General features: G+C 40.5%; 1 protein-coding gene across 5 annotated transcripts in view; it reads left to right on the top strand.

Annotated features, from left to right (window-relative positions):
- Positions 1-27,908, top strand: part of ZNF516 (zinc finger protein 516) — a 100,672-nt gene that overhangs the window by 17,988 nt on the left and 54,776 nt on the right. For all 5 annotated transcript variants that reach the window (XM_040082916.1, XM_058423118.1, XM_058423120.1 and 2 more), the window contains exon 2: positions 24,427-26,446. In XM_040082916.1, the coding sequence (XP_039938850.1) occupies positions 24,550-26,446 (1,897 nt within the window). In that variant the 5' untranslated portion in view covers positions 24,427-24,549. The remainder of the gene's footprint in view (positions 1-24,426; positions 26,447-27,908) is intronic.

Here is a 27,908-nt window from a genome sequence, read left to right as displayed (position 1 = left end):
TTTAGGGTAAACCAAAATGGTATTTTAACTCTGTTGTTGGTGGTTTTGTTTTTTAATTATTTTAAGCATATCAGTGTATGCACCTGGGGACAGAGATGGCCCTTCATTGTGACTGTTTGTGGAGAGGTGACCTTAACAAGAAATTCTGGCCTGAGTGGGTTCCTCAGCCTGCTGTACCTGTTATCTGTTCCTTCAGAGGAAAGGTTTGGTATGGAGTGGCTGATTCAATATGATTCAATATTAAGAGGCGTGGGGTTTTGGGTTTCTTTTTGGATTTAGTCCATGTGCCTTTAGTCCATGTGATTGTGACACTGACATAGGTGAAAACCAGGTCTGCTGAGGAACATAATTTAACACACTATATGTCCTATGTAACTTTGCCAGGGTGAGGGGGAAAGGGTTTGGTTGGGATGTGGCAATCGGCAAGCATGCTGAAGTGTGGTAAGACCAACTGGATGCAGTCACCAGGGTGCAGTCGGATTTGATTGTCCTGTGCTTAGTTACTCTTCCTGTGGTTACTGACAGGTGAGGCATCCTGCAGTGTGGCAGGCGTCTGCATGTTTGAGCTAGGTCATACAGTACCTGATCTCACAGATTTAAGAATCTGGGACGGTTGCGCAGCAAAACAAAAAGAGTTTGCATCCTACTTCAGATTAAGGAGATCTGTCTCTTAAAGCACGGGGATTAAGATATAATTACTCTGTATTTATATAACAATCACTTGTGGTGTAAGTGAGATAGTTTATATAAACTTTTCTTTAGGATTGTTTCTGTTACTGGGAATGAAAAGTCGGTTTATTTTTCTTTTAGATAAAATTTGAAGGTAAAGTCACACTAGTTTTTCTCCTAGGATAGGATATGACCACTGCAGTGATGCAGATTGCAACAAAGGTGATGTTGCTTTCTGTAGATTCAACAGCATGGAAGTTCTGCCTTGTGCTGTATGGGTCTCTTCTTCTTTTAAGGCCAATGGGCCAGACTTGAGCAACTGAATCTCGTAAGAAAGAGCTCCTGTCTCTCATGTCATGGTGTCTGTCATAGTGGCTGTGCACTGGAGGGCAGGGCCCTGGTGTAGGGGTAGGGGTGGAAGGAGTGGAGGCATGAGGGCAGGGATATAGCCTGGAGGTGTTGGCTCACCTCCATGGAATCATTGAGACATTTTTATTGAGTTGAGGAGTGCTTTGAAGTCCTCTGGTGGAAAGCCTGCCTCCTCACCCCTGTCTTCGCTTTCAGGTGGGTAGGTTTTCTACCTACACTTTACCAGAAGTGTAGGTTTAGCTGCCTGTGCTTTAGAAGAACAAAATGTTTCCTGTGGCAAACAGAAGTCACATGCAGAAACTCAGGTTTGATTTCTCAATTCTGAGTCTCTCTGTTCTTACAAAAGGGTGGTTTTGCTGCATTTTTTTGTTCAACTTGTTAAGTTTTAAAGGAAAAGATTGAAATTTTGCTTTTCGAGACAATGTAAAGTATTTAAGTCATTGTCTTGGCCAGCAGAGAAGACCTTGGGGAGCTGGGAGGTAGAAAGGAAGAGAAAACAAAAAAGTACCTGTTCAATTAAAAACGCCAGTGCAGATTAAGGAACCTGTAGCATTTTTATGCTACAGGTCAAACAGCAGTTTCAGTTCAGCTGTTGACTGACACAATCATTGCAGCATCAGTTGCAGCATCTGAGTAACTGTGGGGAAATACCTGAGTATCTCCTGGTTGCTGATGGTGTCCTGGTGACTTTATGCAGAGATGTGTGTTTTCTCCCACTGGTGCCTGAACACACACTGCTGTCGGGGCTTACTTCCAACCACAGTGGACAGGAGCGAGCACTAGCCTTTGTCTCTGTGCTGCTGCTTATCCTTGATTGTGACTGTTGTTTTCTCCTCTTGGTGCACTGAAGCACATTCCTGAATGTTGAACACTGTCATCTTACTCTTTGGCGTGAAGGCAGTCCTGTTGACCTTGGGCTTGTGGAAGTTGCTATCCTAGTGGGTTTTATGGGGTTTCCTTCTTCTGCTTCTGTTTGTTTTTCAGTAATTGGAACTTGCCACTGTTTGAATTTGGAGAGTGAAATTTTACTTGCTAAGTAAAACTCTAGTTATTTGTATAAATTATGAGGAAATCAGTTAGCAGTTTTGTGTTTCTTACTGTTCTGGTTATGCCTACTAGGAAACTTTAAGGAAATATATGAAGCTTTCAAGGCTGCTAAAGCAAGAGAGTTTTGTTCTTGAAGAGAAGAGACTTGGATGGCTCATAAAATCGCAGCCTTTGGGTGCTGCAGAGAAGTAAATTGAAGTCATTATGACATTATGGCAGAGAGCGTCTGATCTGCCAAACTGTCAGTGTTTGATGGACGTGGTATCTACTGACACGATGCTGCACGAGTGCCAGCCAGTTTCTCTTTCTGTCAGCACACTGTTGATACTGCCAAGTGCCTGTTACTCCCTCGAACTACTGCACGTGTAGAAAAAGCTGCTGATCAATACTATAAAAGGGCAATTTATGTTTGGTGATTATCGAATGCCTATTGGTCTGTCTTTTGGTTATGGGTGTGTAATGTTGGGAAATCGGTGATTGAGACGGTTGAAGTATTGGTAACAGATAATTTCTCTAAATTACAACATAAACATTTGCAGCACTTAATAACGTGCCAGATAAATATAGTTTCCTGACAGCTTTCCAGCATCAGTTTCATTTGGGAGCTGAGTCACTAATGCCTTTAAGTTTAGGAGGAAAAAATTCAATGAAAGTATTAGGAAATTACTTTTTTTTTAATATGTTTGGTGTGCTTTTTTTAAAATTGTTTGTTTAACATAGCACGAAGTGAGCATCCCAAAGAAATGATCTTACCACCCTGTAATGACTAAGTGCCTCCAAAATGAGTCTGGAAACAGGTTCTGAAATTGGAGAGGCAGCAGAAAAAAAGGTGAAAGTTGAAAGAGCAAATGTCGATGTTATGCAAGATAGCAGATGAGAAATGATTCAATAATGGTTACAAGCATTCATACAAGGGGAGGAAAACCCACCCTGATTCCCACTTAACAATATTGATTCCACACATGAAAAATGAGCTGCAGTTTATTGCATCCAAGTTGTAGAGAATGCTCTCCGTGGATCTAGGGAGAGGTATGACAGGAGGGTTTTTGCTCTGTGCTTAGACAGCAAAGTAATACGGGAAGGATTAAAGGACTTCTCAGGTGAAGTCATCCTCTTTTTAATGCTTATGGAGAAAGCACTGTCATCTTGTAGTCTTGGCTGAATGTATTTTGGAGGGTTAAGGGTGTTTCTGCCACTGTATGAGTGACTGTTGAAAAGAAGATCAAAGCTTCAGTCTTCTATTGGCATGCTCTCGTAGCAAGGGTGTGTGCTTTGTATTTTACTGTGTAATAATTTCTAGGTTTTTTTTTTCTTGTTTTTGTGTGTGTGATTGATTGTCATCTCTAGTACAATGCACAAATTAGTTATTCATGTAAAAACTGTAAAATCTGGATGACCTAATTATAGATTTCTTAATTTGCACTACGGTGTCCTGTTATTAAGTATTCCCTTACTCAGAAGAGCTGAGTACTTGAAAATCCCATTGCAGTCAACGGGAAATGCAATAATAAGCACTTTGAAAAGCAAGCTTTCCTTGTTAAGCACTAAAACATGATGGTTTGTAGAGATACCCAAGACATGAAAATTCTTTACCTAAATAAGTAACCTAGCAAGTATCTTCAGAGCCAGTTAAGTGCTTGAAAAATATTTGCACATCATTTGGGAAATTTCAGGTTTAATTTTAAATAATTCTTAATCTTACAGGTATTTTTGCTTGGAGCAGATGTGTAGAATTTGATTATGTATTTTAAGTAGTGTCTTTTTGGAAGAAATTTTCAAGTTTCACAGTGAAATCTCTTGTTTTTTTTTTTTTTTTTTGTTAAATGTTCTGTGTCATGATTCTACTTGCATTCAAAACGTATGAGTGTTTTTGAAAATAAGAGTAGCCCCACTGGACTTAAGCAGATTATTCATGTGTGTGAAGTTACTCAGTTGCGTAAGTGTTTGCAGAAGTGTGTGGGGGGTTGTATAGAGTTTCAGTTAATGGTTTAAATTTCTTTTTGTTCCATTCTTAATAACTTTATTTTTAAGATGTCTGAAAAGTCAGTATTTACAGCACAGCTCATTCTCTGCATTTGGTTTCAGAAAGGAAAATCATTTTAGGTCAGCTTCTGTTCATGTAGAAGGAAAAAAAAAAGATGTAGAAATAGAACGGATTTTGGCTTTATATATGTTTCATCAGTGATACAATGGATTCATTCATGAATCTTTAGTAAGATGCATTTGATATTTTTCCTTTCATTGTAAAACATAGGTGCAAGTTTTCCTGGAGACTTAACAACACAAAAGCCTTAATTTAGAGTTATAATTAGAAAATGATGACTTTACCATTTGGAGCAGTTTAATGTTTTTATGTGGAATGAGAAGACTGATGAGGCTTTCTCAAATGCAGGCCTCTTTAGGACACTGTGAATAATGTGCAACAGATAATTTTGTTCAGGCAATATACAACAAAACATGGAAATGATAAGTCCGCATATTTTAGGAAAGCGTATTCATGAATGGGCAGTTTTAAATACATCCTGAAATAGTTCCATACAGTATGGATGTGCTGTGAATCTCAGGACATCCTAGATTTCCTATATAAAATACTTCTTGTTACTAAATTCTAAGCAGGATTCACTGTGTCCTTTAATATAGTTGTTCTGGGTAATACCTGGGAGTTTGTTTCAGACCGTTCAGACTAAACATTTTAGTTTGCTCTGCAGACAAATTTGGGTATTTTCAAAGCAGCAGTTAAAGCCTACTAAACTCCATGCACTAAAGGGTTGACCAAAAAGTACTTCTCTTAAAAACACACACTATAACCTCCCTCCCTTTGTTTTTTCCCACTTCCTCCTGTGTGGTAGAGACTTTTTTACTTTCTAGCTGTGCATTCATAAGTACTTATCACTAAATTGTCTGATTAACTCTTGCATGAAAAAGCCAGTGAGGAGACTTAAAAAAGGAACCTCCATAACACCATTTCTAAGACCCTTCAGCTGCTTTGAAAACTTTAGTTTATCCCTCTTTCATTGTCTGCCTGTATTGTGCATCTGTGCATGTGCAAGTATGTGAAATGTACTATATGGTAAAACTGGCTAAACATCCGTTTCAAATTAAATGTAGTAATTGAGGAAAGATTGCTTTAGGCTCAGGTTATTTCACCAATATTCTGCACTGAACTTCTATTCAAACCCATTATTGGCTGTTCACAGTCTGTGGAGTTGAAGTGGGGCTTGAATGAAAAGAAACGTCTTCATGTAGCTGGGTGCCAGAACGAGCTGACCTCTCAAAGACATTTGACCTGTGGAACTCACTATACCAAGATATTATCAGAGGAAAACATTACAGCTCCGGCTAACTGATGGAGAGGTTATGACGCATGACTTTTGGCATAAGAGGGCTACTCAAAGCATGAGGTCAAGAAGAAATGTTTTTCAAAAAAGGATGCTCTTGCCTACTTCTAAATCACTTTGTGCCCTCTGAAGCTGGGGAACTGGTGTCATCTCTTACTGCTTTTCTTAAGATGAAGGATGGCTCTGATTTTAGAAAAAGTATTTTTCTCATTGAATCACTGCTATAGTGGCTCAGATTTTAAGGAAATGTCCTCATGATTGTGCATGCTATTTTGATACCAGATATGAACAGTGTCTGCCACAAAAGGGAATTTATTATGATAAAATTGATTTAAAAAAACCCCCCAAAATGTTGCAGCAGTTAAGTTTGAAGTCAGCCATAGTAAATCCACGGCGTGCTTCCAAGTGTCACTGAAACGACACTACATTGTATGATAAGGGATGGTGACCTGGCAGAACTTGCACTTCATTATCCAGAGAAGTTTTGTACAAGAGGTTCCAATTCATGTCAGAAATCAACGCTGTAGTATTAGGAAGGCTACGCACTACTGTGTTCTGTGCTTCACTGAAGATTGGCTTTATTAAATCAGCCACCGCTTGCAGATCTGCTTCAGCAAGACCAAATCTGAGGCTTTTAATTTTTTTTTTCTTTCTCTCATTGATGAAACAAGCAGAAGCAGACTTGCTGCATGTTGCTTCTCCATTCATGGAAAAGATGAATTCAGAACTGTTAAGCGAGTTTCCTGTTTAAATTGCTGGATTTTTTTTTGTTGCCTAGAACTGGAATTCAAATGAAGGAAGAACCAACTATTTCTCTCTGACCTTGACACATGTTTGCTTTTCTTGGCCAGCTGGAAAAATGTTAGAACAAACTTAATGGCAAGACACTAAGAGAATAATTAAAACCTTACATGTAGTTTTCCAGCTGTTGGTTGTGTTTCTTTAGATAATTGATTCAAATAATTATAGATAAAAATAAGCGTGACACTATCAGAAAATCTACCTGTGGATGCTGGAATTGAAGGGTGAAAAACTATTTTTTTTGCACATTTTATGACTGATTATTGATGGTTGTGGCAACTCTCCCTGGAAAGGTGAGAATGAATGTGACCAGCTTTTGACTTCAGCCTTTTTTCTGTAAGATACTTTAAATGAAGAGCGCCTTTGGTGCTCAGCCAGCTGCATTTCTTCCTTTAGTGCTTTCATCAGTGCAGAACAAGAACAATAATGTGGAGATAACTTAATTGTAAAATGCAGAGATGTTGTTTCACTTACTTGCTCAATAGGCCAGAGACTTGGGAATATGAACCAGTGAAGCAATAAGCATTCTTCTAATAAGAATGCATTTACAAATGAAATAGCTTTTAAATTTGATATTTCTGTGCTGTGCTGAAGATATGTTGCGTTTTTATGCCTTGGAATTTCGTATGTTCATGTCAGGGGGTTATCAGAGTAGTTAAAATATTTTGGGTTGCACATCCCTTATAAGGAAATGCAGCATGGTACAAGAGGTAGTTCAGTTGTGCTTTTGGTTTATTTGATGTATACGGAAACATAGTTCTCAGCTTTGTGAAAAATACCACTCTAATAATATCAGTACAAAATGTGGGTCTTTTCTCCAAGCCCCATGCTGTGCAGTTAAAGCTAAGCTGGGCTATGAATTGCTCTTTTTTGCAATACAAGCGTGAGCTCCATATTGGCATAGCTCTCCCCTGTAATTAGCTGCTGCCGCACAGGCGTGGTGGCCAAGGGTACAAACTATTGCATGCACATCTCTGGATCTTCATGTGTTGTTTTCATTTACAATGTTAATGTAGATGACAAACAGTATTAATATAGGGTAATTAAAGTGTGCATCCATAACTTTCTCACATCTTTGCAGTTTGTTTTATTTTAGGCTGCAGGAAGCATTATGAACTCTGAAAAAGCTGTAAAGAGAGATTAATGGAAGTTACTCAAAAGAATTCAAGATTTAAGTGAAAGCCTGTAAAATTACTGCTCTTTCTCTTGTTTAGATATTAACATATATTTCATGATTTCTAAACTACTTTGGTCAAGGGCTTATATAGATTCTGTGTTAGGAGAAATACTCTAAAATAAATGTTGGGATGAAGGTTGATAATAGATGAGTCCAACTCTTTTTAATGATTTAAAGTTGTTACTCAGTAAAGTTAGACCTTGCTGCACTGGTACACAACTGGTCATTATATACACATACTGTTTTTTGGCAGGATTTCCCTAACAGTTTGCCTTCATTAATAGCTACCAACTGACTCTTAGAAAATAACTAAAATTTCATTTGATGGTTTTTATAATACGATGGCTGCATTGTTGCTGCAAAGTGAAATCAAATCCTTGTTAGCTGTAAAATTTCTACAGATGAGCTTCACTGTTTCAAACAGAGAAACAATTGGTTTTGCAGTGAAAGCTGTGAAGTTTGGTGTGTGTGCAAATACACTGATAATGTCCTCTCTTCACAGCATGCCCTTTACTCAGAAAATCTGTGTACTGAATGCCCTTTAAATCTTACTGATGTCTTTTTTTATGTGTCATTGTTTAAGATTTAAAAAATCCCTGTCATTAGTTACCAAAGTTTATTAACTTGATTTTTGTTCCTTCCCTTTGGCAGCAAGATAATTGCTGTGAGTTGATCGCTCAGGTTCATTCGATGGAGGCACAAGGAGGATGTTTCTGAAGCCTCTTGTAGGCAGCCGTGGCAGTGTCTGGTTTGTAGTAAGGAAGATGTCTGTGTTCCTGACAGCCTGTGTGGTGGGAAGTTGTGACACACAGAGCAGGTAGCAGAGTGGGAGATGTGTGTGTTTTTAGAGCTTTGTTTCTTCAGTTCCAGGGAATCAGCGCTGTTTGCCTTCTCAGTTTGAAAGTTGTGTTGTCAGCTCTTTTGGACGCTGTTGACCTCTCACATATGTTCATAAAAGGGCAGGGAAGGGAGTCCTCTTTAACCTTGCCAAGTCGTATTCCTGCTGCTGTGCCAGAGGTGGTGGCGGTGCTCTGGGTGGCTGCAGCGCCAGCTGTTTTGCAACTTGCTGTGAAAGATAAGCCTTGCCCTGAAATTCTGCAGCCACATGAAGGTGACTCCCCACCCTTTGACTGGAGGTGGCTGGGCTGTAGGATCTGAACACAGGGAGGCCTTCCCTCTTTTCTCGTACAGCAGCAGATGGCTTTGGATTTGTTTATAATAGTCATGGGAATGTAAGAGGGTCTGAACTGGGTCTGGCTGAAGATTCATGTGCTCCATCCTGTCTTTCCTCTGAGAGTGCTTGGAGCATTGAAGCCTCTTGGGGTACACTCCCAGTTTGACCAGTTTGCAGTTCAGTGACTAAGCTAGGGGTCATACCTTGATTTCTTCTTAGCTTGAATGGGCTTTTATTTCTGGAGTTTGTCCATCTGCAAATATTAAGCCTTATGTGAATTGGTTAGATAATGGTGAGGTGTGCTAGGCAAACTGGGAACTTTCTTAAAATTTTGGGTGTCTGGGTTTCCAGCTGATGTACACCTCATAGGCTCAGGCAGAGTTTGAAAAGAATTTTAGTGCAAAAGGAAGTAATTCTAAATGTATATATCAGCCTTTGACTTCAAAACAAAAACTGAAAGGCTGGTGTCTCCCTTCCTGTATGGGTATAAGTGTGCAGTGAGTGTTGAAGTTGTCACAGTAAGTCAGGAGGGGCAGTTGTCTGGCTCAGGTTAGAATTTGACCCTCAGTTTGTAACCAAGGCCTTGAGTGGGTGTAAACCTCTTGTAAGCTGGCAGTCTTTCTGCAAGCCCCGAAATGAGAGAAACTTGTTGATCAAATTAGCTGTATCCAGCTGCCCTAGTGGGGTTCCCAAGGAGCAGTTGCTTCGTGCAAGAGGTATCATGTTGACCAAGGACAGGGCCTGTTAATGGCCAGACACCACTTCAGAGGCTGGACCAGGTTCTCTTGGTCCAGTCATCTAGGTAACAGCATGAGATCACCCTTTGCCCCTTTGGTTTGTTATCTGAAGCATATGTTTTCACAAGTTCCAAATTGCTAATATGCTAGAGAATAAGTGATAAAACAGAGGCTATTCTGGACTTCATTTCCCAGCATTATTGCAGTATCTCAAAGGGTTGGTCTGTTTGGGCTGAAACAACCTCTCACTGCTTTTGGTGTTAGCAGATGCTGTAACTGCCTTTCGCTGTACCCAAGACAGACACAGTTTTCACAGGTTTTTTAATATTCGGGGTTGTACTAGAAACATTCTGGCAGAAGATCATTCTTTACCTAATTTTTTGATTACCTCTAAATCCCAGGGAGTAAGTGGAGACTATGCATGCTCTATGCATTTGAACATCCATGCACTGAATGTGTATGTGGAGGGATTACTCTGGCTGCGTGCATTAGATGTTTATAGGTAACTGTTGTAACCTTCTGAGGAATATTTTATGAGTGATGTAGCAGAGCAAAAGAATACCACATTTGTCTGCTTCAATTACGGTTTTCCCACTTATAGTTTTGTCAGTGGAGAAGGTAGGGATCATTTCCCAAAGCCCCTTTTTCTGCAGTCCAGTAGTTCCAAAAGAGAAGATGTAAGCCTGTGAAAACAGAAAGTTCCTTGACTTTGTAGTTATTGGAAGAGGCTTGAGGTATGACTGAGTGTACTATAAAAGCTCAAAAGACAAATAAGAGAATCCACAGCCAAGTTATGGTCAAAAACCTTGCCTAAGTTGATCGATGTACCAAGATACTTGAGTGCTTGACATATGAGGTTTAGTGCTCTGAGTTGGCAGTACTGTAATAACCATTTTTATTGTGCTTTCTCTGCAAGTTTTATCCATACCTGGTTGTGGATATTGTATTTAATGAACACCTTGATTTGAAATGGTAATTGAATGAGTCATGCTTGAATTGATCAAGTTCATGAGATACTTGAAAGGCTGTCAAAAAAGAAGTGTGACAGAATGAAGGACAGTACTTTTAGTTGTAAACCTGCATTTTTAGAGTTGTAATATTGAAAGTTGTTCCGTTTGAATACAAAGCTGATACAAGGGTTTAGGGAAAAATTTCCTTATTTTTACAAAATACTTGATTATAGATAAGGTGGTGTACTTTTGACCCCATACATGGTAGTAGTAACACATGTGTTTTTCTTTCAGGATTGTGGGTTTTTTTGCTGTTGGTCAAATTGAGGCCTTCTTTTTCTTATCTATATGGGAAGTTTTTATTTGTGTGAAAATCATCTCTTCAGATTATAAACAGTAGCTTTGGTAAAAGTTCCTGTTACCTAAGGAATACAGGTGTGCTTATCTAAACCTGTTAAAAAAAAATAAAATCCCAAATCCTCTAAAGTATTAGCAAACATTGTAGCTGACTGTTGTAAACCTGCCAAAATTAGATTGCACCTGCCTAAAAATGTGCTTTTAGTCAGGCATTTTCTGCGACTTATGCTTGCTATTTCCCTGGCTTAGGTTGCTTCTTTTTATTTGTATGCTCTTTGTATAGTGCTGCGAGTGGAGTAGCCATGGAGTAGTAAAGGTAATATATAGTTATAAATGGTTTGGTTTGGTAGTAAGAAGTGTCAGGTAACTGTAATGTAGCAGTTGTTTATATGTAGAGCAAATAGAATAGTGTGCTGTTACATCATGATTACTTATCACCGTCTACGGTGTAGAAATATATTAAATAGGGAGTAAATGAGTAATAAATGGGTGAGATGCAGAGAAGTGAAAGCAGTGGTAAAGATGGATAACCTAAAACTGGAGAACGGTCTTTATGTGTGCAGCCAAGACAAATAGCGTTTGTGTGTTAGGAATAGCATCACAAAACATCCCATAATGAACCATCCACGCTGTAATCCATGCTTATTTGTTGTGTAACAGGTTTAAGGATTTAGCAGTGTGGCTAAAATTTTGCTCTTGGAGTTAAAGAGTCACAGTTATGTTGTGCTTCTCTGGTGGAAAATCTACTTGCTTCAGCATTGCCCTGAGGGGTGAAGGAGTATATTTCTATTTGCGGAATGGCTAAATGTGTGATATAAAGTAGCATGCTCCTGCTGGAGGAAAGTGAGTTTGAAAAGCTTTCAAATAATACTCAAAGTCCCAGGTGTAGTAAGAGACTAACTCCTGTAAGACGAATACGTCACTGAAGTGAGCATCTCCTCTAAGGATCTTACCTTTTAATTTCATGTTCTGCATAGCCTACTTTTCTTTCCAGTTGCTTGTGAAGAAATGGAGACAGAGAAGTGCAGCACTTGAATTCTATTTGTCATTATGCTTCTTGTTTGTTATTAAATGTAAATGCATAATGTTGGCTGGAAGTGTATGTTTCAAAAAGGCAGACAGGCTGGAGGTTAGTGATGTGACATGCCTTGTTAGCTTCTTTACTAGCTTAGCTTTACCATTTGTTTGATGGTCCTCTTGGTTAACTTATGAGATGAACTCTGGGTAGGCAGAAGAAGGGATTCGTTTACTTTTGGAGCTCATGGGAAAGAAGGTATTTCTCAACTTCTGTCTGTACCTCTGATGAAAAGAGGGACTTTGACTCTTTGAAAAGGTGAATCTTGACTTTATAATGATAATTTACTCTTAGAAATTATTTGAAGTTAGAACATTTGGCACTGTTTAAAAGTACATAAAAGAGCACATATAAAAGATCTCAAGTTCCTGCCTTGAGGAATATGCATACCAACTAGATCATAGCAATATGTAGTACACATAATATGCATTAGGGGGAAAAAACAACTATACAAAACTGAGCGATGGATTTAATTTTAGAAAATAATTTTGAGTCATTTGTGGAAGATATAATTTAAGAATGAATGAAAATATAATGAAAAACCAGTTCTAAAAACCAGTGTCAGAACACAAGGTTGCGATATAAAAGATGTAGTAGGGAGGGTGAGTCACTGCCCACACAAAAGAGAGTAGGGTGGAGGTGTGTAGGTCCTTGGAGAAGAAGAATGGCGCTTGAACCTCACACGCGAGGCATTTGGCATGGGTGTTGGCATCCTTTGATTTTTGGGACAGCAGGAGTTACTGACCAGACAGAGGGGGACATGTTACAGGCTTGGAGGCTGGAGATGGTTCTGTTGTAACTGAGGGTATAAAAACCTGAAGAGTGGGCATCTTCTGCGGAAGAGGACAGAAGGGGCAAGGAGGAGGCATGTGAGTGTGTGCTGGAGTGTCCTGGCAAACAAGCCAGTGAGCAGGGACTGAGGCTGTACTAATGAGGGAGAGCCCAAATGGAAGAATTAGTCACGGAGGGCCCAAACAGGTTTGGGAGAGAGAGGGAAGTGAAAGTGCTCCTGGAAGAAGCAGAAGCGTTGGTGACAACTGAGAAAGGGCTGGAGGGCAGGCAGACGGACAGGGAAGAGTGGGGAAAAGATGTGGCCTTTAAAGTGCATCTGCAGGATGGCAGTGGCCAGAGAAGGAGTGTGAGCCTGGCAGCCGGCCTCAGGTGATCCAGAAGGAATCTGGCAGGCAGGCAGCGTGTGTGGATGGCTGGGGGTAGGAGGCATGGTGGTGACAGCAGTGGGGTGGAGCCAGGTTGGAGAGCAGCAGTGAGGAGATCAGTGCTACAGAAGTGGTGTGTGTGAGGGTGGGACAGGGACGTGGGCTGTGGTGGAAGGTGCAGTGACACGTGTGGCCATGGTGGCGTGTTGAGGTCTCTCTTGTGAAGAGTGGTGAGAGGAGAGGCTGCTGGTCTGTGCATGTGGTACGTACGCTCAGTTTTTGAAAGCAGTAATACAGTCTACTTTGTGATGCAAGCAGATTGGTGTTCTTGGTGTATGTAGTTCATGGTTTTCTTACCAGTTGGTAGATTTGTCTTGCAAGTTACAGTTGCAGCGTATGGAAAAATGAATAAATCGGCAACGGTCTGTGCCACAGACCTTTCTTCCTTGCAGGCTTACTTGCTTGCTATCCTGTGAGTGATAATTTCAGAGGCTTTGGGTTGTTTTGAAGTAATTGCTCAGCATTTGAGTGTTGAGGCTGTTAGGAGAGTATCTAAGTAGGGGTGGGGTTTGTTCCTTTACTTTTCTGCGCTTAACTCTATCTTCCTGTGCAGAGGCCAGCAGTGAGCTCAGGAATGGTTTTGGAGATTGATGTCCACCCAGGCCCTTTTTTTTCACAGAGGACCTAACACAGAATAATTTTCTGCATTTGGGTACGTTTCCGTCCATCTTTGGAGTTCTGGGAAAGTGCCTTGCACAGTGTAGGTGAAGGACTGGGCGAAAGGTTCCAAGTCTTTGATTAAATTGTCAGGAGAGGAGAAGTACATGTACTGGGTGTACATGAGTACAGGGGGTAGTTCTGAACAGAGTTATCAGGGTTCATCTTGTGATTCCACAGTGTCTTGATGTGCCAGATTCTGAAGCATGCTTTACATTGTGCTGTTATGACAGCAAAGTTGACAGGGTTGGTAAAATGTGCTTTGAATTTGTATTTATAAGGAGTGGATGGAATGTTTGTCTCTTTTAGGTGATACACTGCAGCGATGTTCCACAGAGATAGTTTAGCACTTCATACCAAGATAAGCCAGACCAACAGACAGCTGAAAGTTTTGATTTCAGGTTTAATTTCTTTTCACCTAACTGGAGGGTTTGAAATACAGAAAAAGTCAACTTGTGCTTTGTATTCATTTGACATACAAGACTTCCTTTTTTTCCCTTTGCGTTTAAAGAAGTAAATGAATGAAAAGAGGAGAAAAGTAGTTACTTCACTGTGCAAATCAACTCATGCTTTATGGTTATGCCACTTTTATTGTACTGGCTATGCCTGTTTGCTTTTTTGTGCTAGCAGGGACAGGCCAGTACAAGACTCATTGTATTTTGAAGTTGGATTTATCACGTATGTAATGTAAATGGCTTTTAGTGATGATAACTGCAGAAAACTCTAAAACTAACTGTTGGAGTAATGAAGCAACTGCTGACATCTCATCTTTAAAACTACTGGCGAACTTAGGAACTTTTGATCCTTCTTTTAAACTGCTAGCAGTCACCCATCTTACGGCTATGTGTAAGATAAGCTCATCACCACAAATTACACTTTTGGATGGACTGATCTTCAGGGGTACTGTGTACTTTAGTGTAAAGAAGGTGAAATCAAGGTACTTCTAAGACACTGGCTGTCAGCAGATTGGCCCTCAGCACTGTCCTCTGCCAGTTTGAGACTGGTGGTGTCAGGGAGCCAAAGCTGTGTGTGATTTAAGCAGAGCACTAGGTCCTGAGTCTCAGCTGGTGTAGAGCAACCTTCACCTTGGGTGGTGAGGGATCTCTGAAGTGCAGTGTCTTTGTCTGGGCCTGGGCATAGTCTGTGTGCTTGACATTCAGAAATGTTGCAGAGAATGGAGAAACTGTGATTGAAAGTCTAAGTGAATTACCTGCTCAAGTTCTTAAGAAGTTTAAGAAAACCTCCTAAAACAGAGCTTGTCCATGCTGTTTTGTGCTTTACAAGGGCTTCCAGTACTTGCTATACTTCATATATACACACACATACATAGACACAAATACATATCTCTACACAAACAGGGAAAAAAAAGTAGCCCAGCATCTGCAAATAAGGCTTTGCTAGTTGTGTGTTTTGTGAATTTTGTGTTGCTTCTCAGTGCTATCTCAGAAGGTAATGTTTAACAGAATGCTTTTATGGTTTATTGCATATGATTATTCCTCCTTGAATTTCAGGGCACAGTTCCTTTCCCTTTCCCCTCTGCCTTTTCTGTCCCACTCCTTGTCCCAGCCCTCCCCTCCCCCCAATTTTTTGGGGTTATTTTTTTTTTTTTTTTCATTGCACTCTTTTTGCTTTTGTTTCACTCCTTTACAATTTCTTTATAATACTGTGGAGGGGGAAGAAGTAAGCAAACAACTTGGTGGTGTTACTTCAGAAATAATTTTTGTTGCACTAAGACATTAGTAGTTAATCAAAGCACAATGCTGCAATTCTAAGTCTATTAACAGGTTAACGCTTGGCAACACTTCTATTTATAAGGTAATGATTTTACTGTTGCAGTTTGAGCAGTAGGATATATTAGCTGTAGCTGAAATTAATTTATTACCTTGAATTTCTTAATTCTTCACACAGCTTATCTTGCAGCAGTGGCCCATAGAAATAATATTTACCTTCCATTGGCTTGGTGAACACATGGCTGTAGCTAGTAAACTTGTTTGGTATTAAACATACAGCCTTTTGCATTTGACATCTCCTACAGACAAATTACAGTGCTGCATGAGTCTACTAAAGCACTGACGTTTGTTCCTTACTGGTGCAATTGTTAGTTGTGACAGAGTCGAATTTGGGCATTTAGGACAAGGTTGCTTCGTGTAACTTTCGCTGGGGTAGGAAATCAATGATTCAAAATGTTTACCTAAAATTACGCTCATGTTTTTCTTGCATTCACATCTTGATGTACACAGCACAAAGACATTCCAGTTTTAGTTAGAGGTACAGCTTCTGAATTTATACAGGTTGATTTCATGGCACCGTGTGCACCTAGGCAGCTGAGGATGTGGTTTGTGTGTAGCTTGCATTGGTGGGGCAGACGAAAGAGGCAGCAAGAAGGGGTGGGTATGTGTCTGTGTGTGCCATGTACTGCACTCCTGCATTTTCTGCCAGCTGATGATCCAGTCCCTGTTCTTCTATACAGATAATGTAAAAATTGCAAAAAACCTAAGTATGTCCTTGTCATGACACTGTAAATAAAAGTAGATACTTCTAATTTTTTTATTGTTGTGAGATAGAAATTGAGCTCAGAGCAGGGTAAATTCACAGAAAAATACCCTGCCTATACAGTTTGAAATCAGCCCCTACACTGAAGATTTAAAATCGCCATTTTACAACTCTGTGTACATTGGTCTGCAGTGGAAACCCTAACAAGATCATTAAATATAAAAGTAGTATTGGATGCTGGGAAAATACTGTGCTGCCCAAATATATATGCATCTCCATAGACATGCATGAATAGACAGCATCAATGCCATTGATTTGAATAAGGAGGTAATACACAGTATTGAGGTGACTTTGCTTGTGACTGACTTATTGTTTTGTTTTAAACTCAGAACTGCAAATGTTTCTTCAACTTTTAAATCATAGGTTTCGGTCACTAAAGTAACTCCCTTGGTGGGTGTGGCCAAAAAAGAAAACATTAATACATTACTCTTACACTGGAGTAAAATGGAGGTTTTTTTTGTTGTTGTTGTTATTGGGGGTTTTTAAAGTGGTTTGTTCAGATTGTTGTTTGGTTTTTGTTTTTTTTTTTTTTTTTTGAAACCTAAGTTGATGCTTATTTTCAGAATTAATGACACAGTTACAGCATGTCAAAATAAAAGCTTTTGACTTGCCAATAATGACCCTAGGAAAAGAAAAATCACATCTGCACTGGTGCAGTTCTTGGCTTTTCTAGGGCTGATCAATAATCACATTGTGCATTCATTCCCGCTAGCCCCCCACCCTGCGAGGTCAACTTTAACTACTAGTTCCTTACATTTCATAAAAAGGACATAGACTGCCTTATGCATCAGTAGTATCAGTCTCATTGATTCCTTTGGGTCTAATTTACTGTTACCCTTCAAAAAAAGTCAGTAACTTTTTTTTAAAAAATTTATTTATCTGTAATTTTTCAGGAGAGCTTTTCTCTTCTGCCTTCTGGTGCTATGCTGAGAGGTCTGGGTAGAAACTGAACTCAGGATGCTGAGGTTTGCTATGGTTGTGCTACTTAAATGGATCCTCTCTTGATTGTATTGTAGCATCTGACAATGACAATGGGAGAACAACAGTTTCAGGGCCTCGTGTCTGGATGGTAACGCAGCTGCTGCAATAAAGTCTTGTTATGGTTGACCAGTCACATTTGAGCAGTTATTTCTAATTAGAAGTTCTTATTTACGTTGCATTAGAAAATAGTTTGAAGCAAGCTGGTAGCTGTTTGTTTGAAGTTAGTTCATTTTCTCCTCTTTGCCTTGAAAGATTAATGTTGCTTTTTGTTTTGTCCTGCAGCCAGAATAAGTAGCCTTGAAAAAAATCTTGCTGTTAAAATAACCTTTTTTTTTTTTTTTTTTTTTTTATATAATGTATTGGTCTCCAGCAACCGCTGTAAAATAAAGGATTATTGTGGGTAGTTCTGTCAGTGTTAGACATCACCAATAGTTTTAAGTCTTGTGATGGCATTTTGTGATTTCTGCATTGTTGGTTTTTTTTCCATGAAAGTATTAGTGTTAGTGGTTCCCTTTTATTCATTTCTTCATATTAGGGGGAAATGTAGTTTGTTCATAATGGATTATTGATTGGTCTGCGAACAGCAGAAGCCCCAAGGCCTTGTCATCAATGGTACTTACTCTCCCAATAGTGAATGCATCGCTTCATGCAGCCATTCTCAACCTCAGTCTGCAGAGTATAAGCCCGTAATTGTTACTCTTGTGCAGCACAGTTTTTAGGGAGAGGAACTCTTCATTGTCATTATGGGATTTTCCCCCTCAATTTGTTCGAAGAATGGTCCCTTTGTTTTGGTAGCAAGATAAAGCTTGTCCTGGATGTTAATGATACATTTCAATTCATCGCTTAGAATACTACAGTGTAACAAGTAGAGTACATTTCTTTGTCTCTCAGAAGACAAACACGCACAGTACACTAAAACACAAAGTATGTACTGAGTGGGTGACAGCTCTGTGTTTCTCAACATACCCTGTAGCGGTGTGAAAACAAACTCCCCCCACCCAGCCTTGCTCCTGAACTGATTCCTGAGGACCCACAAAAAAATCTGGGTTGCAGAGGTTTTGCTGATTTCATTTTGAGAGCGATCACCTCGTTGCAAATGCATAGCTCCAGCTTTTTCAGCATTAATGTTTTTACCTTCATTTCATGTGTTCCTTCCTCTGCTAAGGGTGCGGCATCAGTTGGGAAAGGCCTGACTCTGCTTTCCTGGCTGCGGCTCGGAAGCCTGCTGCAAAATGCCATTAGCTCATGGAGGGAGAAAGGCACAAAAACACATGATGTATTTGGAGAAGTTCAAAATAATATCTCAGGGTTCAGACAGCAAACTTTGCAAATGGGAAAAGCTTCAGCAGCTGCAGGGGAAGGCTGGGTGAAAATAATTAAACAAAAACGTTTTGCAAAATGCTGCCCAAGGATTTTAAAAGCCTGAGTAGAAGTAGATTAATAGAAATTTCTTGTTTGTTTTTCCAGAAGCTTTTTATTTTTCTTTTTCAGTCCTATGTCAATTTTGGCAGGCTTCAAGAAACTTCAGGAGGCCTGTTGTCAAGTTTGCTGCTTCTGATAACTGAATACATTTGGAAAAATTGCCAGTCTTCTGCAACTGGCTTGGGATTTTTGGATAGGTTTTTACTGGGTTAATTTGGGTTACTCTCAAAAAATCCATTTAGAGCTATGCTGCCTTTACCTTTATAGCCTGCAGAATGCCAGAATTTCCTGCAAATTCAGGTACGGGCGTGCTGTTAAAAGATCTTATGTGCTCTGATATAGTCTGTGGTCCATAGACTGGTGATAAGGTCTGTAAGAGGCATTTGGGTAGGACTGGTGTGTAAATAAGGATGGCAGGATTGAGCCTTTACTCAGGGGGATGGACTGATGATCCCCGTGGGATGTGGCTGTTCAGAAGAAGCCGTGTCCCCTCACAAAGTGAGGAGTAGGGCATGCAGGTAGAGCAAGGCTGGTGTGTGTGGAGGACAGTCTGTAGCCTAGTGGGAAGACACAGAGCAGGGGAAAAGGTCTCTGCGGTTCAGTGAGCTCGAAGGCTGGTGGGGCAGCTGTAAAATGTTCTCTGTCTTTTGTCCCCTCTCTTCCTGCACTTGGCTCTCATCTGGCGTCTTTGCTCTGAATGGCGAAGCCTGTTTGGCTCTGAGGCAGCCTGAGCCTTCTCAAATCAGCAGAGAGCCTCTCTCCTGGTTGCTGTTCTTCAAAAACACAACTTCCTCTAATTCATCTTGATATTTGCATGCTCTGTCCTATCATTTCATCATATAGAAGGAATTGCAGTAAGATATTTTTCAACAAGATCATGCCTCCCATAGGTTTTTCTCCTTTCCTTTTTTTTTTTTTTTTTTTAAGTCCATGTTGCTCTTGGCAGAGGAACATGGTGGAATGATTGCAGTGTATGTTCAAACCTCTTGGAGATTAGAGGAGCAATTTTTTCTCCAGTGCATTTGTCTTTCAGATGGGACTAGAAATACACCCCGCTTGTTTTAAAAGATGCACTGTGCTATTTGAATAGGTCTGTGTAGCTTCCCAAATGGTATTTTCTTCTTTATTACTTACTGAAGAGTTTTCTCTGCTTGCCGCTATAGATCATGCAGTATGGTTTTTAAAATCATGTTTAATTGAGGAGAAATTTAAAAGAAATGTATAGTTTGCTTGTTCTTTGTTGAAACAGGAATAATTTTGTATGTTTTCCTCTCTCTGCACCTCACAGCATGTTTGTATGTAAGAAATGAATTTGCAATTACTTTTCCAGTGTGGTGTCTTTTGAATTATTTTTTCCTTAATTTACTCTCCCCCCCCAGTTTTTCTGTGTTATTTTTAATTTCTATTTTTATTAATAGTTTTCCAAGATGCTTAGGATGCTTTCCTTAGGATGCTTGCTCTTTCCCTGTGGGCAGTTCTCAATACCTCTTCCAGAGTATGAAGGTGGCATGAAGAGAAGAGCAGTACATATTTCAGAGTGCCCCTATGTTATACACAAAGTGCTCTTTCCCCGTACTTCTGTGCATGCTTCATTGCAAGGCTAAATTAAGGTCTTGCAGAAGTTGGGAGGATGATGCAGCCGTATACCACAGTACCTGCTGAGCTGCCAGCAGGGACAGGCTACCACAGCCTGACTCAGAAAGCCATGGAAGGATGATGGAGAAGTTGCTGGGGCCCTGTGGTGAGGGCAAGTCACTTTGGTCAAATGTGCTTTCTCTGAAAGGAAACAACTCTATCCAACGTAGTTTTAAAAAACTAGAGGAGTTTTGATGCCTAAATGTTTGAAATAGAGTAGATTCTGACAAGTATGTGCTTTAAAGCATATAGGAAAGCTTCTTTGCCCTTCAGGGGCGCACCAGGGGGATAGAAAAAGTTTGTATTTGTTCCCGTATGGGTCAAGGCAAGGAATCTAGTGAGGCAATGTTCCAGGAAGAAACCTTATAACTAAAATATTTGCCTGCGCAAAAAAACCCACCAAACAACCCATATATATATATATATATATATATATATATATATATATATATATATACGCAGCACATCACCACTCCTGGTTTTGGGTCTTTGTTCATGTTTCTCTTCCGTCTTGCTTTATATACCAAACTCGCATGTAACAGTGGTGATAAGTGTATTTTAAAGGGGCTGAAAATGCCTCACGGATGCTGGCCAGCTGCTTCTTACATGAACTGCTGATTCCTAGTTAAACAAAATAAACTGAATCTAGTTCCTATGCCCCTTAGAGTATCACAGCTCCCTCAAGTGCCTGGATGTCATTTGGCATAGACTGCAGAGCCACTAAAACACACAAAATAGTTTTAAGGACTACATATTAATTTATGGTTTACATTCACTTGTGTTTTCTTATGGCTTGCCTCTCTGCTGCTGGGGATTTCTGTACTGTGACAGAAATTCCTGACAGACGGGAATCTGCTGTGGATTCTGTGTGATGAGCCAGTGCTGTGGAACTGCAGGGTGAGCTTGGACCAAAGCAGTGAAAGGTGAAAGGCTGCTGGTTACCACCTGATGCTGAGAGGTGAAACACTTTCCACAGCCTGAGGGTAGCTGGAGGTGGCTGCATTCCATGCATGCTGATAGAGAATTATTTCAGAATTCTTTAAAATTTGGAATTCTTTCAAAATACAACTATTTTTATCATCACAGCCAGAAAGAAACAAAGGTAACTATGGCAAAATTTTACTTCTAATGAAAAAGTAACTTAAGTTGTTTGATTTACCAGTTGATGTCTTCCGTGCATTGTGCCATCTCTGATGTTTAGTAATTAATCCCAAGGTAAAAATTACTAAGACAGAATGTTACTTTGTATTGTTAGGATTCTTTACAGGTATTTTTTTCCTTATTTCTTAATTTCAGTCTTCTAAATTGAAGGTTTTTTTCAAAGTTGGAATTTTATTTACTACTTTCCAATGAACCCAGCTTTGCTGTTCTGCGAAGAGACCCCTGTGGAAGAATTACTTCGAAGTAGCTACTCAAATTATATGAGGAGGGAGAAGTGAGTTTATATATTTTACCGAAGCAAAAGATTGACCTCCACGTACTGTGTAAAGCAAGCTCAGATTGGGTGAACACCCTTCATCCCCCTAGAATTTTGTCTGTGGAATATCAGACTTGAAATTTTGTGAGTCTTACATGTGCATGAATTCAAATAACTCAAGTCTAGGAATAATTTTATTTCAACTTTTAAAGTCACCAATTGCAGTGCATTGGGCAAGATAAATGTAATAAAGATGAAAAAAAAATCTCAGAATATTTTTGTGAGGGCGATAACGCTTCCATTCAGTATTTTAGACTAATAAAATTATTCAATAGTTTTTAAGTCTGACATTTTTCCTCCTCAGGTCTAATTTAATACAAGACTAGGGGGATCTCCTGTGAGTGGCTAATACCCTTCCTATAAGTAATGTTTTCTTCATAGCCTCATTTTCATAACTAAGTTTCATTAATGAAAACGCTATAAATAATTAAAGTGAAATATGTCAAGACTAAGCCCAGGGAATCTGTGGCCAAGTAAACAAAGGGACTCTGAAGCTACATGTGCTTGGACTGCTGCATACAGCATTCTCATGTAAGCTTGGCTCTTAAATCTCTTTTGAACTTTCAGACAGGAAGCACTGCAGAAAGTTGAGTTAAAATGGGCCCTACATTTTCAAACAAACAAAAAAAGTTGTTAGTCTAAAATTTAATCAGGCTGCCAGTAGAAGCAGTATTCTCACTGGTGTGAGCTGTAGAAAATTAAGAGTGTAGAAAACATTGTATAAATACATGAAAAAATTTGTTCCCAGAACTTTATATATTTTTTTTCTCTGAAATGGTGTGGAACATTTCAGAAGAAGCTGTTGCTTGCATTTAGCATAGTATACTTTAACAAGAACCTGGTGTTTCTTTATATGATTTGATGACCTTTAGGTTAAATCTTTGATTATAAGCAATATGGCTTGTTACTTGGCAGTTTTAGATTGTCGGTCAGAGAAATAAGATGTTACTCTAAGTTATTTCATCCACTGATGGGCAGTGTAAACTTGTATTTTCTGTTTGGTGTGTTTGTACCTTCTGGTGCAGCCACAACTTCAGTGGCTGACATCCTTTATTCACCCAGGGAATTTCTTTTGAGGCTGTTCCTCAGGTTGATTTTAAATGACTAATTTCAAAGATTTGTTTAGATTCTGTAGTTTGTAAACTTCCTGCTCATACGGACTTCTGAATTTGAGATACCTTTTTTTTTTTTTTTTTTAATAATAAAAAAATGCTTCATTCAAGAAATGAAATTGCTTTTGTAACTCATCCCTTAAAATGTTATTGTCAGCTCTCTGAGGAAAAGGTAGTTTGGGTTTGATGCTGTTTGAGAATTCCTAACATGCTAAATGGATACTAGATATGCAGAAAATCCAGCCCAGAAATGAATGTCTTGCAGCAAATAAGAGGGCTAGATTAAATTAAATGTAATGAAGTTCTTCTGTAGCCTGTAACTGAGATGAGCATTGCGACAGTCTTGCTTTTTGTTTAGCTCATGCTGGTGATGTGGTTAGACTGCTTATTTATGTATTGAAGAGACTCAGAGGTGAATACAGTGAGAAATCTTAAAATTTGCAGCTGTAGATCTGTAGCTCTTTGTTGAGTTATAGATGTCAAGTGATGGATGTGGGAATATATGGTCTCGTTAGTGCTCTGCATATTTTTAGCTACATTTTAAGAAGCTGATGTTTTCTTAATGTGGCAATAGATGGGTTCTCTTCATTAGAGAATGCTGTGTTCTTTGATCTTAGTCATGTGGTGTTTGTAGTCCTTAATGAGGCTAGGAGGGGGAGAAGATTTTGTTTTACAGTGTAGTAATTGGAAAAGAAACAGCCTGTGTGGATTTTGATCATTGTTTTTTGCTGTGTATAAGGTGCTGGTGTGTTTCATCTTGCATTAAGATGTTGACCCTTGATTCATGAAGGTACAAAATGTTTAAGATATTTAAACTTTTATTAATATTTAAACTTTTATTACTCTGCTCTGTTCATCAGAGTGTTTTCTTGTTTTGTTTGTTTGTTGATGGTTAAAATGCTGTTTCATTGAGGTGGGTGGTGGTGTCATTTCCTGTATGTCATGTTGACATAAATCACTCACATTTGAGGTAATTTGATAGCCGCATTATCACTTTGCTTTGTTAGTTTGAGACTAAAATTTATACTTGGAAGGGTTTTTTTAGTTCACTGTCCAGCAGGAAATAACTTTTTAGTTTTCATGAGTGCTTTGTTAGGCTCTGCATTCTTGTTTGCTCTGTAATCAAAGTACTGAGCGTCCTCAGCCTTTGCGCCTTTCTGTGCCTGCCACTTCAAGCACAGCCGAGATTTCTGAGACACAAAGTAATGCAGTTGCCAGCAGGAATATGATACTTGCTAAAGTCTCTAGGAAAGCCTTTTATCTTTGGCAAGTAAGTATTTTACTTGAAATTACACATGATGGTAAAGCCACAGATTTAAAGTGTAATAACCCCCACAAGAAATGTTTTGCTCATTTAAGGTGTATTTTTAGCCACTTCTGCCTGGTTTTAGAACAAAAAAAATATTTTTAAAGTTTGCACTTCGTTCAAGACACTGATGCCAGTGTATGGAAATGAGTATTTGCTCCTTTATGGCTTTTACTTATTTAGTAATTATGCTTGTCATTGAAGTCTAGAATATCAACAAAAAGAGAAACTACTGCCTTTTGGTGCAGTAGATTGTCATATGGTGTGCTTCTGAGTGCGCAGTGAGTGATGGAAGCCGTTGAATTCAAAACATGAATAGGTTTGAATATATTTAAGAATCTGTGCATTTGTATGATTCTGTTCTTGTTTCAGGTGATCTATGCCGTCCGCTTACAGAGCACACAGGAATAAATCGGTGCTGTGGACTCTGCGGAGCAGCTGAAAGGAGAAACGTTACCCCGAGAATGAAGCAATAAAACACCTCTGCAGAGCCGTATGATTGAGAACGCGGTCCAGCCCTCCTCTGCTGCCGGGCATGCTTTTGTCCTGCTGCCCCGCTTACCCACTGTTGCAGTAGTACAGATGGATCGTAGCAGAGAGGCAGAAATGGAGTTACGGAGATCCTCCAGCCCTGCCAAGCTAAGCAAGAACGACATGGATGCTGACAAGACCATGTGCCACAGCTGTTGCATCTGCGGTAAAAGTTTCCCTTTTCAGAGCTCCCTGTCGCAGCACATGAGGAAGCACACAGGTGAGAAGCCTTACAAATGCCCTTACTGCGATCACAGAGCTTCCCAAAAGGGCAATCTGAAGATTCACATCCGCAGTCACAGGACAGGCACTTTAAGTCAGGGACACGAGGCAGAGATGGGAGAGGCACAGCTGGGGGAGATGGGTGTTTCAGAGGGCCTTGGCGGGTGCACCAGCCCCACTAAAAGTACATCTGCCTGCAACAAGATCTTGAACGGTACCGCTCAGGTCGATAGCAGCAAGATCTTGTTGAGAAGCAGCAAGAAGGAGGTCACAGAGATGGCACCAGCTGAGGAGGATGACAAGCTGACCTCTTACCAGTGCACCTTCTGTAAAAACAAATTCGAAAGGAAGAAGGACCTGGAGCAGCACCTGCACCAGGTCCACAAACCGTTCAAGTGCAGGTTGTGCAGTTACATGACCCTGAGGGAGGAGACGCTGTTAAACCACATAGAGAAAGACCATATAACAGCTCAGGTCCCCAATGGGGACACCTACACCGAGAACTGCAAGAGTGAGCTGAATGGGGGAGAGTTCCCGTGTGAAGTCTGTGGTCAGACCTTTAGTCAAACCTGGTTCCTGAAAGCTCACATGAAAAAGCACAGGGGATCGTTTGATCACGGGTGCCATATTTGTGGCAGGAGATTCAAAGAGCCCTGGTTTCTCAAAAACCACATGAAGTCGCATGGCCCCAGGTCTGGGAGCAAAAACAAACCAAAAAATGATTTGGAGCTGATTGCCACTATCAATGACGTGATACAAGAGGAGACAATTGTGACAGGCCTATCTCTGTATGAAGTTTGCACCAAGTGTGGAAATCTGTTTACAAATATGGAAAGCTTGAAAGTGCATAATGCTGTTCACTACCGTGTGCAGCCAGGCAGCAGCGGGGATAAAGCTGAGGGCGTCACTGATGGGAGCCTGAGCTCCTCGGTAACCAAGCAGTTTTTCTTGCAGTGTCTCAATCTACGGCCATCTGTAGGGCTGGATAGAGTTACGAGAGGACAGCCTGGGAAAAGAGTAGCTGAGCTGGATCCGGTCAGTAGCTACCAAGCTTGGCAGCTGGCCACCAAAGGAAAAGTAGTAGAGCCCTCAGAGTATGTGAAGTATGTGGGATGGGATGAGGCCCTGGCAGATGCAGATGTGACTTATGACAAGGATAAGAGGGAGTATATCCTCGTCAACCAGGAGAAGCGCAAGCGAGACCAGGACTCACCCAGCAATCCCAAGAAAAAGAGCTGCACCGGTGGGCGCCTGGAGAAAACCGGCGGTGTCCCAGCTGGGGAGAGCTGCCCGCTTGCCCCAGGGGCTCTGGACTATCGCCCTGCGTCGCGGCAGAGCCGGCGGGCCACCCAGAACAAGTCCACGGAGTGCTTTGAGTGCGGGAAGATCTTCCGCACCTACCACCAAATGGTGCTGCACTCGCGGGTGCACCGCAAGGAGCGCAGGAGCTGCAGCGAGGGCGGGACGGCCGCCCAGCCGGACCGCTACGGCTCCAGCAGTGAGGAAGGGGACTCGGGGTCCGTCAGCGGGCCCAGCACCCCTGGCTCTGCATCTGCCCCGGAGGACTCGGCCACCTCCGGCTTGGGAGAGGAGGGGGCTGACGAAAGCTCGGAGGAGGGAGCAGCCAACCCCTTGCTAGGTAAGATCGCTCCCAGCTTTGCCCTAATAACTGTTGCTGGTCCCTCTGTCTCCTGGTCTGGGACACAGCAGTGACCAGAGGGAGAAATATGTGAGAGGTTCTAAAGGTCCCATGCCTGCTGCTTGTCTCAGTGTGGCAGCTGGTTTCTGGTGCAGGTAATAAAAGTGAGATGATGTTTTTGTAATGTGCCGGTGGACTTGCATTTTGATGAAGGACACCTGAAAAGTATTTTAGTTGCCTATAGCAACACTGTAGAGTAGGGTAGGATAGTGTTTCCCCTTGGGGGCCGTTTTTCCGCAATTCATGGGTGTCCTGTGCAGTGTTAGGCCTGCAGTGTACAGGTGTAGCCTGCGTAGCGTAGCCCCAAAGCACATACACTCGTTAAGCGCCAGCGTGAGAGGAGTCTCGCTCCTCTTCTCCGCTTCGCTTCCCAAATTGTGTTTATAGCTCCAAAGGCTATAATTAATCTCTCTGGATTAAAGCGGTCCTTTGAGCCCAATGCTACTAAATGGAACAAATTATTCTCCAAATAGCAGCAAAGTAAATATTTAAAAGAGCACCATTAAGCACTTTCGTATCTTTTTTTTTTAATCCTTTATTTTTGTTGTTCACCATGCTTTGTTTATAATACCCTTTTAGAAATGTGAGATTAACCGTTCTTTCCTTACTAGCCCTTCTGCTGGTTTTTGTTTGTTTTCTGTTTGGTGAACAAAAACGGTTTCCTCTCATTTTCATTCCTTTTGTTGTGAAGAACATAGTTATCTATAGAGTTAAACTCATTTTCAAGACCATCTTGGATGAAGTAATCTGCACCATTGTGGAAGAGAGTGGGTTTATTCAATTACCTTGCTCTTTCAGGATATTATATAATGTTGCATTTTCTCCTGGCTTCAGACCCCACAGCAACAAAGCAACATATTCCAGAATTGTAAAATGTTACATGTTTTCCATAAATTTTTGAAGCAATGTTGGATATATTCAAATTAATCCAAGAACACCATTTTTTAAAATGCTTTTTCACCTTTCCATAAAAAAAAAGACTACTCCAGTGAAAGCTAGATTCTTACAGATTCTTAAATATTTGTGGTATGATTACTTGCACATTTAAAAGACTCAGAATTTGGCTTTTCCATCTGCTGTTGGATTCTTGAACACACTTCAATTTCTTTATGGGTACATGCCTACTTTGTGTGCAAGTCCATCGGCTGCCACCTGAAACACTTTGGTACAGCTGACGCAAGGTGTGGCGATAAAATTGCAGCTTTATCTAGAGTTAAATGGGGCTGCCATGTTTCACCAGTGTAATGCACAGTGCTGCGATCAGAGCTGCTGTGATGGAAAGCCATCTCTCTGGAGATGGGCTGAAGACACCACAACACTTCTTTGTATGATGTTCAGATAGGAAAGCTGCTCTTACATGCTCTCCATATTTTATTTCTAGCAAGGGGAGTTGTCTCATATC

Source organism: Hirundo rustica, chromosome 1 (assembly GCF_015227805.2).
Source record: "Hirundo rustica isolate bHirRus1 chromosome 1, bHirRus1.pri.v3, whole genome shotgun sequence".
Classification (NCBI taxonomy): Eukaryota; Metazoa; Chordata; class Aves; order Passeriformes; family Hirundinidae; genus Hirundo; species Hirundo rustica.
Note: the sequence above shows the minus strand (reverse complement) of the source record. Positions and strands in the feature narration are given on the sequence as shown.